General features: G+C 37.7%; 1 protein-coding gene across 4 annotated transcripts in view; it reads left to right on the forward strand.

Annotated features, from left to right (window-relative positions):
• The first annotated feature begins 7,406 nt into the window (after positions 1–7,406).
• Positions 7,407–15,006, forward strand: part of LOC121860413 (tyrosine-protein phosphatase non-receptor type 14-like) — a 53,896-nt gene continuing 46,296 nt past the window's right edge. For all 4 annotated transcript variants that reach the window (XM_042357562.1, XM_042357560.1, XM_042357559.1 and 1 more), the window contains exons 1-3: positions 7,407–7,746; positions 11,236–11,329; positions 14,568–14,747. In XM_042357562.1, the coding sequence (XP_042213496.1) occupies positions 11,324–11,329; positions 14,568–14,747 (186 nt within the window). In that variant the 5' untranslated portion in view covers positions 7,407–7,746; positions 11,236–11,323. The remainder of the gene's footprint in view (positions 7,747–11,235; positions 11,330–14,567; positions 14,748–15,006) is intronic.

Below are 15,006 nucleotides of genomic sequence, written 5' to 3' on the forward strand. Positions count from 1 at the left end.
GCAAGATATAGTTGCAATAAGACCTCTGCACTCTTATTACTTACACTTCTAGATATAAAACCCAATACTCTGTTTGCCTTATTTCGAACATTAACGCACTGTTTTCAAGGCCGTAGGTCCGGGCTTACAAGTACCCCTAGGTCTCTTTCACAAGTCGACTTCTCTAGGTTGATGTTGTTAAGGCTGTATACATTGACAGTATTTGTTCTTCCAATATTAAGTACGCTGCACTTGCTGGTGTTGAATTTCATTTGCCATTTTTCGGACCACCCCTGCAGTTTATTTAGATCCTCTAATGCATTTGCATCCTGCCCTGAATTAATCTGCCGCCCTATTTTGGTGTCATCCGCAAACTTGCTTATGTTACTGCTGATCCCAGTATCTAGATCGTTTATGTAGATCAGTGGTTCCCAAACTGGGGGCCATGGCCCCCCAGCAAAATTTAGGGGGCCATAAGCTGAGGCTATGTACACATAAAAATCCCAAGCCCCACCACACAAGAACAGCCAGTCAGCAGCTGAGCCAGCCAGAGATATGGATTGGGAGAGGGGGGCCATGGATAAGGATCATATATGAAAAGTGGGTAATGATCAGAAAAAGTTTGGGAACCACTGATGTAGATTATGAACAAGAGTGGGCCTAGTACTGACCCCTGGGGAACCCCACTGGTTACACGGCCCCACTCAGATTTAACACCATCTACGCTGACCCTCTGCGTTCTATCGGCGAGCCATGATTTTATCCAATTTAAAACTTTCCCCTCGATACCATGGGCCTTAATTTTTCTCAGAAGCCTCTGATGCGGTACTCTGTCAAATGCTTTGCTAAAGTCTAAGTAAATAACATCGTAATTTTCGTCTTTACTACGCGGGAGGTCGGCTTGCGACACGCCTGGAGAATTCTAGAATGATCTAGGCTTACAATAAGAAGTGAATCATAACAAAAATGATGCAATACATCCCAGAAAATTCTTACACAATTAATATAACACTATATACACGAAAGATTCACTAAATTTACCAAAATAACTGCTGCATGGGACAGAAAATCAACACCTAGTTTACCAAATTATAATACGAAATTATGCTCGGCATAACAATACATAAACCAAATGAAAAAGGTTGATCCTAGCATATTGTCTTTTGTGGTACCCCAGTCATATCAATGGTACACGAGACGAATTTGGGCCATTAATCACCATGTGCTACTTTCAATCGTACAGTCTTTCATCTACCCTTCCAGTTTAAGTTTCAACTTTTCGTGCGGTGTGCTATCAAATACGATAGCTAAGTCGAGGAATATTTTGTCAGTGACGGCCATTTGACTCATATTCATAATGGCGCCATGTGACTCAGATGCTCATAATGACGCCATATGTGAGTGTGACTCACAGATGATCATAATAATGCCATGTGATTCAGTAGCTTAATGAACTCAGGAGACTAATAAGTATTTACAATGACCAAGTCATGTGACCGGTTTGCATTTATAAGGACGTCAATCGCTTATAATGGGATCTTTGCCCCAGGTGCTCGTTCATTAATGATCCCGCGTGTCTCATGCGTGCTCGTAATATTCAAGGTATAAATTATACATACCTTGGTAATATCAGGTACTTCACAGGTGCTCATAATGAATAATGACCCCCAGGTAACACGATATATAAATTAATCACGTATAAAACAGTTACAGGGAAAATTACCTTACCACACACTAAGCGCCAAAGGTTCCTAAAAGGTTAAAGTAGCATTAGCCAGCTTGGCTATATCCCGCCACGCCAGCGTGCTCGACACACACCAGCCGTCCACAGCACCCCGCCGCCGCCACGCTCAAACCTCAATCAGTACCTCACTACACAAAGAAGCCGGAGTTGACCAGTATCAACAGGACGTTTCTCTACCAATACCTCGACACCACTACTTCGGTTCGATATAGTATATCTTAAACTTGTGAAACCTAATTTTTGTGAGATAACACTTTACATACTGTCTTTACATTACATTAGTTAGGAATATCCTTTTACATATAAAAAATAAAGGTATTCAGGTAATTTGGGATATACAGTATATATATATATATATATATATATATATTGTGTGTGTGTGTGTCTATTATGTACCGGTATATACTGTAATATAATTAAGTTTCATAACTGTGATGTGACTATTTACAGTGGGGCAGAAAGACAAAAATACTACACGAGAATTCCAGGAAAAACCGTGCCATCTGAACTGACCCTGACTCAGTCACTCAGACATAATATACTAATGCACACTGCATCGTTCCACAACTGTGCGTGCATCACTCAGCCAACAAGCGATCAATTTCTGTTACGGAGTAAAGTAAGTAAAACGTGTAACTTCAATAGATTTCAAGAAGACATTTGATAATGGTACTGAATTGAATACAAGAACAAGACTTACAAGTTTTTCATCTGTAATTCTTGAACCTACTGTACAGTACGCTTAACCAATCCTTGAAAGGCTGAGCTTCGCAAAAACATTCAGAGATACTGAGTTTGCCAAGTTACATTCCACGGGTTCGAGTGAATAAGAAACTTTGAAACGGGGGTTTAGATAAATTTAAAAATACAATCCATTGACTGCATGACCTACCTTTGGAGATAGACATCTGTTGTGTACTGTAAAGAATAATGTTATCATTAAGTTAAATATCAGCCTTATTACGTCACTTCACAAGAAATGATCACCGGTGAATCACCAAAAGTGATGTACCTGTACAGTACAAGTGAAGGAAGGCGTGGGGCGGTAAAAGTGGCTTCATGGTGATGGTGACGCAAACAGACTGTCTGACTGGCTACTAGCCGCTGGACGAGTGACAGGAAGAAGGGTTATAATATTTTTTTGAAGATTAAGCTACGCAACAAAAAAATGCTACTATATAGTTATAGTGTTCACATATATAGCCACACACATTGTTTCCTTTCACAACAATCCACTCATATTGTAGCAGTGCATTTACGTCATGATAACGTAATTTGTGTTAAGGCTACACACGTTTTCAGCATCTCTAACTACGTGGGACTTTGGGGGGGGGGGGGCGGTGGGACTAATGTGCTTCGTTAGGTGGGGGAGGGGTCAACAGGTGTTCTGTTGGGTTAGGGGGGACAGGTGTGTCCTACCGGTGTGTGTGTGTGTGAGATTTTATCATACATTTGATAGCGTTGAATTTCAAATAAACGATTCACTGTCCAACAAATTTTAGGGAAAGTTGTGTTTATCTGAATTTTTAACTGTTTATATATGTTTTCGAGTACGCTGATTCAAAAAATGACTATTTTTTGCAGCATCAATAGTTTTATCAGAAATTAGCAATTAATTTTTTATCATCTCTGAAATTTAACCAGAAATCAGAAGGTGAAATGTTGATATACATCACATTTGCTAATGAAATAAATGAAACAAGAACACAATTTTATGTTATATTGAAAGCATAAAACATGACCAAACAACACATTCCTTTTTTATACTTGTTACTAATGAAATTAAACAATAAACTATGCTAAAAATGAACACTTGAACGGCATTTTCTTTTGTGTTCCTAAGGGTCATCTCGAATCAAGCTCCACACATAGTCACCCATTATAGCTTCATCCCATCTCCCCTGATATCTCTTCTCCGTAGTTTGTATGTCCTGATAAAACCGTTCACCATGCTCTTCACTCACGTGTCCCAAGTTTGGTCTGAAGAAGTCCAAGTAGTGTAACTTCAGTGACATTCTGCAGCCAAGTTCTCTATAACATAAAATTAAATTTTCCACCAGTTCTTTGTAGTCCTCAGACTTCTGGTTGCCCAGAAACCCATGTACTATAAGCCGAAATGCTTGCCAGGGATTTTTTTCAGCAGTTGACATTTTGTCTTCCAAATCTTTAGATGCCAACATCTGCCTAATATGTGGTCCAATGATGATGCCGCCTTTGACTTTGGCCTCAGACAATTTTGGGAACATTCAGCGGACATGTTTAAAGGCGCTACTTTCTGGGCTTAATGCTTTGATAAACTGCTTCACAAGCCCTAGCTTTATGTGAAGTGATGGCAGCAATATCTTCTCTCTTTGAATAAGAGCATTGTTACATACATTGTGTGCACCAGAAGTTATTTCGCTTCAGACATGCCTATCTCTTCTGTCATAGTGTTTGTCATCTGCCCTACTATCCCATAGACAGAGAAAACAAGAATACTTGGTATAGCCACCTTGTAGTCCAAGCAGGAAACCTATCATCTTGAAGTCTCCACATACATCCCAATTGTTTCTTGTATAGTTGAGCATGTCCAACAAAACCTTTACAGTTGAAGCAGCACTGATCTTGTGCCCTTCCACCGACCTTATTCTCCAGGCAGTTGCCAGACAGCTTTTAGTCAAGCCCTCAATTTGAAATATCGTATTTTTCCCTTTTTTTTTTTTGCTATTTTTATTGATTGGTGTTTGTTTTAATAAACCTTTATATGTATTAAATATGCACAGTTATATTGTTAATTTTTCAAAAAAAAAATATTGACAGCATGGCAAAACCAATGGCAGATTCGTAATCAGCATGTCTAAATTAGTAAAGAAACATCAAAATCAACATAAACAAAAAATTGTTGCACAGTGATTACACACTGCCATGTAACTTTAATATACTGTCCATGCTTCATAGTACGGTCATTTACCTTATTTCTTAACTGGCCACCCACTAGAGATGACCATGCCAAGGGAAGGCCAGTGGCCTGTGTATAGGGTCCCTCCATTATTCGTGATAATTTTTGAAGCCCAACAATGTTTGTTTTTTTTAATCTTGAGGTGGTAGACCATTCCATAGGTCTACCACCACCATCTATGCAAAGAAGTATTCTTATATTCGTTCTCCATGTTAGCCTGGCGAGTTGGCAACTATTGCATTAGCACCACTCCACAATGTTTAATAAAAAAGTAAATGCAGTACACTACACATACTCGAGACGGAGAGCTATGTGATATTTAACAAGTGTACAACACGCATACCCTCACCCAGATTCTGTGAAGTGTAACTTTAATAAGGGCACCCTGGCGAGGTATTGTGATCGAAGGGGTGATAAATAGGAAACATTAGTGTCTCTTTTTCCCTTAAAGGGAGAAAAGTTGAGTTTTAAGTTCAGTGTGCATGCTGACTTTCCAAGTAGAGATATAAAAGTCCAGGTTAATTTCGTATTTGTTTTGGAACTAATATTGATTTCCTGGCCGTCTACTGCTGGTGTCACTTCTCAAGGGGTCCAGGTATTTCTGTGAGAAGAAACTGTACACACAGACACATGGCAGAGGAAAGGTAGTAGACAACATATCTAAAGAAAATTACATAAACGTGACTTACCGCCCAAGCGGCTAACAGATCGATCAGTGACGAAGGTAAAGTAAAATAAGTAATGTCGATGAGCCACATAAGAGGTTAAGCACTGTTGCAGTCGACCTAGGAAGTCACGAACAATAAGGTGAACACGTGGTGTGGTCGTGCTTAAGTAATCCAGACTGCACGGACGGGTACATAACTGGTTACACACACACACACACACACACACACACACATATATATATATATATATATATATATATATATATATATATATATATATATATATATATATATTTTTTTTTTTTTTTTTTACTGGGATTAGCCCACCTGGCACAGGTCACTGACCCACATCGGGGCCTGGGGGGGAAATGTAATAATAATAATCATAAAGAAATACAAAAATGAAAAAATAAACAAAGGTGAGAAACAATATATGTATGTTGTGTTGTCAAAGTAAGAGAAACAATTGAGACCCTGCAATTGTGCGTAAATGGGGCAAAAAGTCAGATGAGCAACCTGGGATTTGGTCACAATTTTTGTGATGCCATATGGCAGCAGGGTCTACCATTAGACAACACATTATGCTTCCAATATCTTCCCAGGCGGTAGTACCTCCCTGTTTGATAGCTACCTACTACCTACGATATACCGGTGCATGCCTAGTACTTGCCATCAGTGCGTAACAGAGCCGATATCATTTGGTGAAGAGGAAAAAAAAAAAAAAAAAAAAAAAATATATATATATATATATATATATATATATATATATATATATATATATATATATATATATATATATATATATATATATATATATATATATATATATATATATATATATATAAAATCAACGACCTCACCACCCAGTGATGTACTGGGTTTATCAATAAACTTCTAAATGAATATGTGGAAGTGAGGTGCTAAAATTAACACTAGTCAATATACTCGTAGCTTCCAAACGAGAAATTAAGCTACGAGTATAATGACTAGTGTTACTTTTAGCACCTCACTTCCTCTTATTCATTTATGAGTTTATTAATAAACCCAATACATGTGACAAAAACATCACTTGCTCATAATCTGTACTGGCTTCCTCATGTGGGAGCGGACTTGTAATATTCGGAAACAGGATGTGCCGTTAAATGACCCTTGAGCTATTTTAAACTACAATTTATTCATTCCAAGCGCTCGTGAATTCTGTTTACAGTTATGTTACCTCATTGATTAGCAAGTTGGACGAGATTATTTGTTTTATTTTTTATTGAAAGATTGTAATTAACATCAGACAATACAAAGAAATTAAATTAGGTTTGGTCTAGGCTTCATTTAGGGCATTTGTTGAGGGGGGGGGGCATATTGTACAAGTCAGTACAGTATTTGGTTTGTTCAGCGCATGTGGATTTGTGATAGTTTGTGGAACGCTTGTGTGTGTCACCCTCATCAAATGTTAGTTCACGTAGTCTATAATTGGGTGGGGTACACTGAACAAGGGAGGAAATGCTTGGTGTATGTTACCTATGTATACAGCTCGTGTAGACCCCAACCACACAAACTAGGGCCCATGTACACACATACACACACATGCTCTGTTTACTGGTTTTAGTTAATAAATCTAAATTTCGTTCAACATTGAGCCTATATAGCTTATGTGGAACGATTACATATCTAGGTTTTTAGTAATATTTCGTGGACTATATTTAAAAAAATATATATTTTGACGATATTTGAATCCATTCGATTCGTCACTTATCAGGTTATTGGTTGATCGTTTTTACAGCGCCCATCAGAGAATACTGTACCTGCAGTGTTTGGGAGGGTCACTGGATGACACCCTTCTTACACCCGACTCAGGCGAGATTCGAACCCGGATCAAGAGTTGTGAGGCAAGGCTACAGTCGCGGGACTTTGGAATTATTTTTTTCTGTAGACCTTGCCATAGTTGTTTATAGATTAATGTTGATCCAATAAGTAAATTTAAAATTAAATGGGATGAATGGAAATATAGTTTACAGTGGCGAAATTTTCACGCCATTCTGGCGACATTTGAATTAAAGGTTGGCGAGAAGGGATCGGGAGCGGAGGGAGAGGAAGGTAGTGGAAGTTGTGAAAGGAGTGAGAGAGGTAGTGTGGGTGTCGCCTCTCGCAGTCTGTGTCACGGGGTAACTGGTCACAGTGTTCAGTGAACTTGGTCCACAATTTACAGGACACACAGAGTGTTCTGGGAAGGAATATCGCACATTGGGTGATAAACGACGCCTGGTAGCAGCACGTGAATGTGAGGTGAGGGGTGGGACGGAGGGAGGGAGTGTATAATACACCTGGCCCACCTGTGTTACACCTGCTTGGGGGCGGCAGGACATCACCTACACCCACGCCCTGGCTTACTCTCTTCCCTGAGCACATAACCCAATAACAATGTAAGTCTAGACTGTTTTCCTCAGTGTAGTTGGTCTGACAGACAGAATTGCATGCTGTTGTTTTTGTTTTATTATGTAGTGTTAGGGTTAGTTGTTTTAGTGATACAAAAATATTTTCTGTATAGGCCTCGGCCCAGCCAAACTGAGGCAGTCTTTGTTAGGACAGGCAGGCTCATTTTATGTTGTGTAACTTAAACTTTCTGTATGTAGCACAACCCAAACATCCTAACTATTCTTTAACTTAATTTAGCTACACATAATGTAACTGAAGCTAACTTAGTCAAACTAAATCCTACCAAACCTCACCTCTATAGGTTAATATTGACGACTGACCCGCGGAAGAGTTATTTGTTTTGCTGTTTATTTTCTTACTCTTTTCTTCAGTGAGTTCTGATAAGATCAGCATTTCTTGTGGAAATGCTTTGTTTGGTGGATAATTAGGTGCCTAGGCACGCACTACTTCTTCTCAGCGGTAATGTGGCGTTGACGTCTCATCCCAGGATGTAAGCCCCCAATCATATTGACGTATTTCAAAACCCTCCGCTGTCAGGGCCGGATCCGAATCAACGCCGAAGCTCAGTGTATGCTTGTGAGTGTTTGGTACGGGCGGCTGCTCTCACTTACACAAAAAACATAAATTTACACGGTATCACAGTAAGTTCTTTTGGTTTAATAACGGGGGTCCGGAAGTTAGGTAGGTTTGTAAGGTTAGGTAGATTTGTTTGGTTAGGTTGGTGAGGTCTTCTAACAATGCTTCTGCTGCTTTTTTCTCATATCAACTAAGGATAGGTTAGGTTTAATATTTAAATAACCACTTTTTAACACATTTGCACAAAATACAAGTGTCCACTATAAAACAGTGAAATTGCAGTGTTTTTATAATCGTTTTCTATGGAAAATCGGCTGCGGGTTCATTCGTCAATAATTACTGCTCTATATTATAGTAGATGACGATTAACAGTGATATTCGCTTGATTAAATAACAACAATGAAGATTATCCAGAAATACTCTTCTCAGTTAAAGGTATAAATTTGGGTAAAATTATCTTTTCGTTCATGCACCTATTTTCTGAAGGACACCAAAAACCATCAGAAAAACATTTCAACCCAACCTAAACCTGAATTCGCTGCATTACTGAAATGATGATACCTAAAATTCAATTGTACCTTATATTCTTTGCCACTTTTTAGCTCACTAGCCAGTCGAGCAGTTGGTCTATCTCATGTACTGTACTGATCATTCTATGGGTTCTTAAGAGTACAGTGAAACCTCCATGTAATGGACTTCTCTCTCCTTGTAATCCGTTAGATGGAGGGTTTTGCATCCAACAGACCCTCGATAAAATAGACTTTAATCTCCATATAGCTCTTTAGATGAAGGTTTCATATCATATGGACCCTTGATATAAACGACTTTTCTCTATACAGCTCCTCCTCGACTTACGACCACCCACACTTACAACCTGCCTCATTCGTGCTAAAATTTTGTCAAATTACATATTTTCGAGTCCCAATGTCAGTACACAGAGAATTTTCCTTTGTAATTCACTTTAAAATGGCTGGCAAGCTTAAAAGTTAGAGTTTTGTGGTGTTGAGAAGAAAAAGAGACACCCATTTTAGATTTTCTATGTATTATTTAAGCATTTTTGACTTGTGACCATTTCGACTTCCGACCTGGATTTGGGTCCCTAACCCCGTCGTAAGTCGGGGAGGAGCTGTATATTGTCTGTCGAATAGAGGTTTGACTGTACAGTACTGTAACGTGTTTAAGGTTGATCATAAATTGGTATTATTTTATTTATGTACAACCATCTTGTTCGGGGATTTTGGCATTTGCAATCTATAGATCTAATAATTCCGGTGCTGGACAACTCATACTCAAGCAAATCATACCAATCAGAACATGTCAAGTCATACCCATTTACAAGATAACTTGAACCCAATTTATGAGACATATGCAGGAAGGAAATGAATTAAATAAGATCAAAATTAGAATGCTCGTACAGCCACTCCTCGACTTTCGACGGGGTTAGGGACCCAAATCCAGGTCGTAAGTCGAAAATGCGAAAATAATACAGTACATAGAAAATCTAAAATGGGTGTCTTTTTCTTCTCAGCACTACGAGAACTCTCACATTTAAGTTTGCTAGCCATTTTAAAGGGAATTACAAGCGAAAATTTTGTCAGTACACAGCGCAATCACTAACGTCGGGACACGAAAATACGTAATTTGAAAAAAATTTAGTACGACTGGGACGGTCGTATGTCCGGGTGGTTGTAAGTCGAGGAGTGGCTTTATTTATTTTTTTATTTTTTTACGGGAATTAGCCCACCCAATGCACAGGTCACTGACCCACATCGGGGCCTGGGGGGCGAAATAATAATAATAATAATAATAATAATAATAATAATAATAATAATAATAATAATAATAATAATAATAATAAAGAACCACAAAGAAATACAAAATGAAAAACAAAATCAAAAGTGAGGAACAATATATATATGTTGTGTTGTCAATAGTAAGAGAAACAATTGAGACCCTGCAATTGTGTGTAAATGAGGCAGAAAGTCAGATCAGCAACCTGGGACTTGGTCACAATTTTCGTGATGCCATGGATAAGACCAAGACAATGATCATGGAAAGAAACCCAAGGCAAAACCCACAACTTATTAGTATTAGTTGAATGAATATTTAAAAAATCGAGTCCTTTAAATACCTTTGATTACTTATGACATAAGAATACAAGATTGAAGAAGAAATAATTATGTAAATACCAATGTAAATTATAGCCAGGATTGGAGCCGGTAATAGATACTACTACAGTCTTCTGGGCATACTGAACGAAGATCCGTATGTTAATCAAGGGATACTTTTCTGCAAATTTGTGAGCCTCATTTCTGATGTCATCATTATCCTTTTGGCAGCATTCTATCACTATTCTGAACCGATTGTACAGTATATATTTTTATTTGCAACCATTCTAGCCTGCCTCTGGAGAAGTGTTGTCATCAACATGCCTCTTTCGTTGTTTAATTGTGGTTACTTTATATTCTGAAGTACTACACAAAGCCTATGCTTCCATCTAAGAAAAGTCAAAGTGAGCTGATATAGTAAATGCCAGTACCTATAGGTGTTGTACATTATAACCCTGTATCATGTGCAGTATGGCATGGTAACCTGCCATAATTATGATATATAACGTGCAATGTTGTTCGAACCAGTCACGAACATCATACCTGTATGATTTTGTTTGCTTTTACTTCTAGGATGCCTTTGCATCTACTGTAACCAGTCAGACATATTAGTTACTGGACAGTACAGTATTTAACACTATTATGTTTTGTACATACACCTACATTTATCACTGTAGCAATATCTAAAACTAACCAAATCAGCTGTACCCTTAAAACACATCCTCTGATGTTAGCTTCACTATCAACAGTGATAACCCTTATGTGTGACTAAGGTTTGTGTGTATCACTCAGGGTGGTGGCATGACACAACAGAGGTGAGCAGCGGCGGGATGCAGTGGAGGGTCTCCACCATGCACCAGTTCTACACTAGTGTTACCTGATGAAGGTAAAATAGGATAAGATAAACTTTTTATATAAGGTGCATAAACTTTTTTCCAGAATTGAGAAGGAAAGGAGTATTAAACCATTTATTGGGTAACCTGGTTGATTCTCACCTTTCTATACTGTAATGTATCGTTTTCCTCTTCTGTATGGTCATAGTTTGCACCTGATATATGTAGAGTAAGTGGACTAGTGCCAGACCACTGGTCAGTACTTAGCTACATTGTGGTTCAAATTTACTACTAAATCAAACCCAAGCTTAAACTAAGAGTTGTTTGGATTTTAAGGGAGGGTTGAACAGGTACTGTACAGTACATGTACTGTATTATAGTACATTTTTCCCTGCTGGGAAGAGATGCCCTGCCCCCTCCTCAAGAGTTACAACTGAGTGGCTGTTGCAAATCTGTCCGATTTCGTCCTGAGATAATGTTGCAGTATTTCTAAATGAGTTTATTCATAATAATCATTGGGATGACCGTTTCTGACGAGAAAGATATTTAGCTAAATTATATAAAGATACACACATTCATTATTTCAAACATGAGCACATAGGAAGCTTATCAGAAATCTTATACAGTATACATGAATTAACTGTTAAACTCTGGTAGCAAATTCATGCTTTCGGAGGACGCATTTAATATATAGTACTTGTTTTTACCCACAATAAGGCATACTAAGGCAAATTACATATCAATAATACTACATTATGTAAAAACTAACATTTTAAAAGATCAGAATCACATTAAAATCCTTTATTTGTTTTGTTCTTATTAAGAATGGCTGAGGATGACATTTACATAGGAAACTAAAACAAACACATGTGCTACTAGTACAGTATATTTAGCAGTGGATCTCATATTTTTATACCAAATCAATCTAATTTTGTTGTAGCAAATATACCCAGTATACAGTATTTTCTCGATTTAACAGAGTAATTTGAGCAACCCCTTTCCGTTAAATTGAAATTTCTGCTAAATTGAACTTTCCACATTAAATTCCTTGCCAAATGCGCTGCTTAGTGCATGGAGTTTGTTTACATCTGCTCAGTCTGTGTCCTGCCGCCACCGCGTGTGTTGTCCACTGCTACCTCTCGGTCTATATTTCGGTCAACTAACTATTCTGTGTTTAGACATTATGCCGAAAGTCTCTCAGAGGTCTCAGAAACAAAGTGGTGTTGGGAGAAAGTCAAAAGAGTTTGGCTATCAATTGGAAAAGGTTTTGGAAATTATAGAAAAAATTAAAACAAACATCAAACCCCCTAGTTTAACCCTTAAAGGTCTCCCTTCAAAAACTGAAAAGTAGGCTAAAAAAATGAAATTTCTAATCATATGAAATGTTAGCCAATAGGAAATAACATAATTATTACTATACAGGTTGACAACCCTTTATCCGAAATTCCGAAAACCGAAAAGCTCTGAAAACCGAAAGTTTTTTGGGGGGCAAGTTTTTTTTTTTTTTTTTTAAACAGGGATTAGCCCACCCGAGCATAGATCACTGACCCACATCAGGGCATGGGGGGCGAAAATATAATAGTAATAATAATTATAATACATTATTCATAGTAAATAAAAATTTAATAAAAATACACCAAAATAAAATAATAATAATAGATTTAATAATAATAACAATAATACTGTAATAATAAAATAATAATAATAATAATAAAGAAATACAAGAATGAAAAAAAGATCAAAAGTGAGAAACACGACCTAGACCTATGAATTATTATAATTATTATTATTATTATTATTATTATTATTATTATTATTATTATTATTATTATTATACTTTTTTTATTATATTTTCGCCCCCCAGGCCCTAATGTGGGTCAGTGATCTATGTCCGGGTGGGCTACTACTCATTAAAAAAAAAAACCTAACCATTCTGAAAACCGAAAAATTCCGAAATCCGAAATGCCTCTGGCCCCAAGGATTTCGGATAAGGGATTGTCAACCTGTACTCACCACCTATGGTTATTGACGAGTTGGAGAAGTCGGCGAGACATCGTACCTCAGCACCCATCTAGCAGTTATCTCGCATCTGGGAGTGAATGTGTTGGTCCTTTTTATAGATATATATCACACACAAATATATATATTAGCTTTGGAATTAATAAGTGGCAGGGCTGAAGTAAACACTTTGTTGGTTTTTCTTTATTGTAGAAAATTATAGTTCCACAGGTACTTAGTTCAGTTGAGAATATATTATACCTTCTCTACTAGGGGAAGTGTTTTAGTGTACGTACACAGGAGAACACTTAAGTGAGGTGTTCTCTGGGTAACAAAAAATATGAGTCTGATCTCTCCCCAGCCTCTCTTAACCAAGAGAGAGAGGGAGGAGCAGGCCAGGTATGTTATGACTTGGTTGACCTCGCCTACACGTCAGATATAGTACTGTTGTGCTAACATGAGCTGACCTCGCTCGCTCCCCCAAAGGAACTGCAACCTCAGCCATGAATAATGTCAATAGCTGAGGCACAGTTGAATAACTTGGTGAATAATTTGGTATGATACATTTGGGTGAATATTTATACTGGATATAATACAAATGGTGCTGTTACATTAACGGTAGAGCACTACCAACTCACTCCATGTTCTTACAACTTCACAACACCTTCACATGGTTCCTTATTATTACACTATATACACTCTGTGGCTTGAAGTGGCAGGGCTTGGGAGCTGGAGTTCTAAGTGGGTAATCCAGAGAGGTAGATGCATGATCTTCCTCCATGGTAACAACTGTTATACTGATTATTTGCTTAAGATGCGGTCAAGGAGAAGTGTAGGTGAGCGGGGATGAGTTATTGCCACAATAAGAGTCGCGCTACTCACGCGGGAAAATTAAAAAAAATTAACTGCTAGATTGACGACATTGGGCGCTCTGGGACGACTTCAGACCTTTAAGGTTTAAGGTAAGCCATGATAATGTTTCTATGTACATATCATGTTTCTGAGGTGTGAGCGTATTAATGAAATTAATCTCGATTTAGCGAACTAGTTCACTAAATCGAGTGAAAAATAACGGAAAAATTCCTTCTGCTAATTCGAGAGTTTGCTATACAGTACAGTACAGTATATCGGATTCCATTAGCTAGAGAGTATACTGTACTGTACTTGTTTCTGTATCTACAAACATAGGCGACTTTTTAGTGTGGCTATTGTAAAAATTATTTTAAAATTTCTGTCCACATTATTTATGTATTGTAGCAATATGTGCTTTTATGTGCTAATAATGTTTTGCAGGTTAAAATGCCTTTCAAGTTGCGGCTAAAGAAGACAAGGCATTATAATGTGTTGTCGCGCAATGTGCTCGTCATCAGCGTAGAGCTGCTAGACAAGACCACACTAGAGTGTACACTTTCAGCTGATTCAACAGGCCAGGACTGTCTACACAATGTGTTTCAGAGGCTCTCATTACACCAGGTACTGTTGTCTCTTGGGACTTGTCTTTATGTAATTTTGCAGTCAAGAATACAGTACCATTATAAAATACAGTACAGTATTAGTATTAATTTCATTTTTTTTACAGTTAAATGTTGTGTATTTTCTTAAACACACCATGTGGAGTTGGTGGTAAAACTTGAAGTGTAAAGAAAAGAAGAAAGTTGAACATGGTTGTAGGAAGGAAAGATGTTTTTTGATGAAGCTGTAGCAGACAACAGTGTTGTAGATTTTGAAACTT

The sequence above is a fragment of the Homarus americanus genome, unplaced genomic scaffold (genome assembly GCF_018991925.1).
Source record: "Homarus americanus isolate GMGI-L3 unplaced genomic scaffold, GMGI_Hamer_2.0 scaffold28051, whole genome shotgun sequence".
NCBI lineage: Eukaryota > Metazoa > Arthropoda > Malacostraca > Decapoda > Nephropidae > Homarus > Homarus americanus.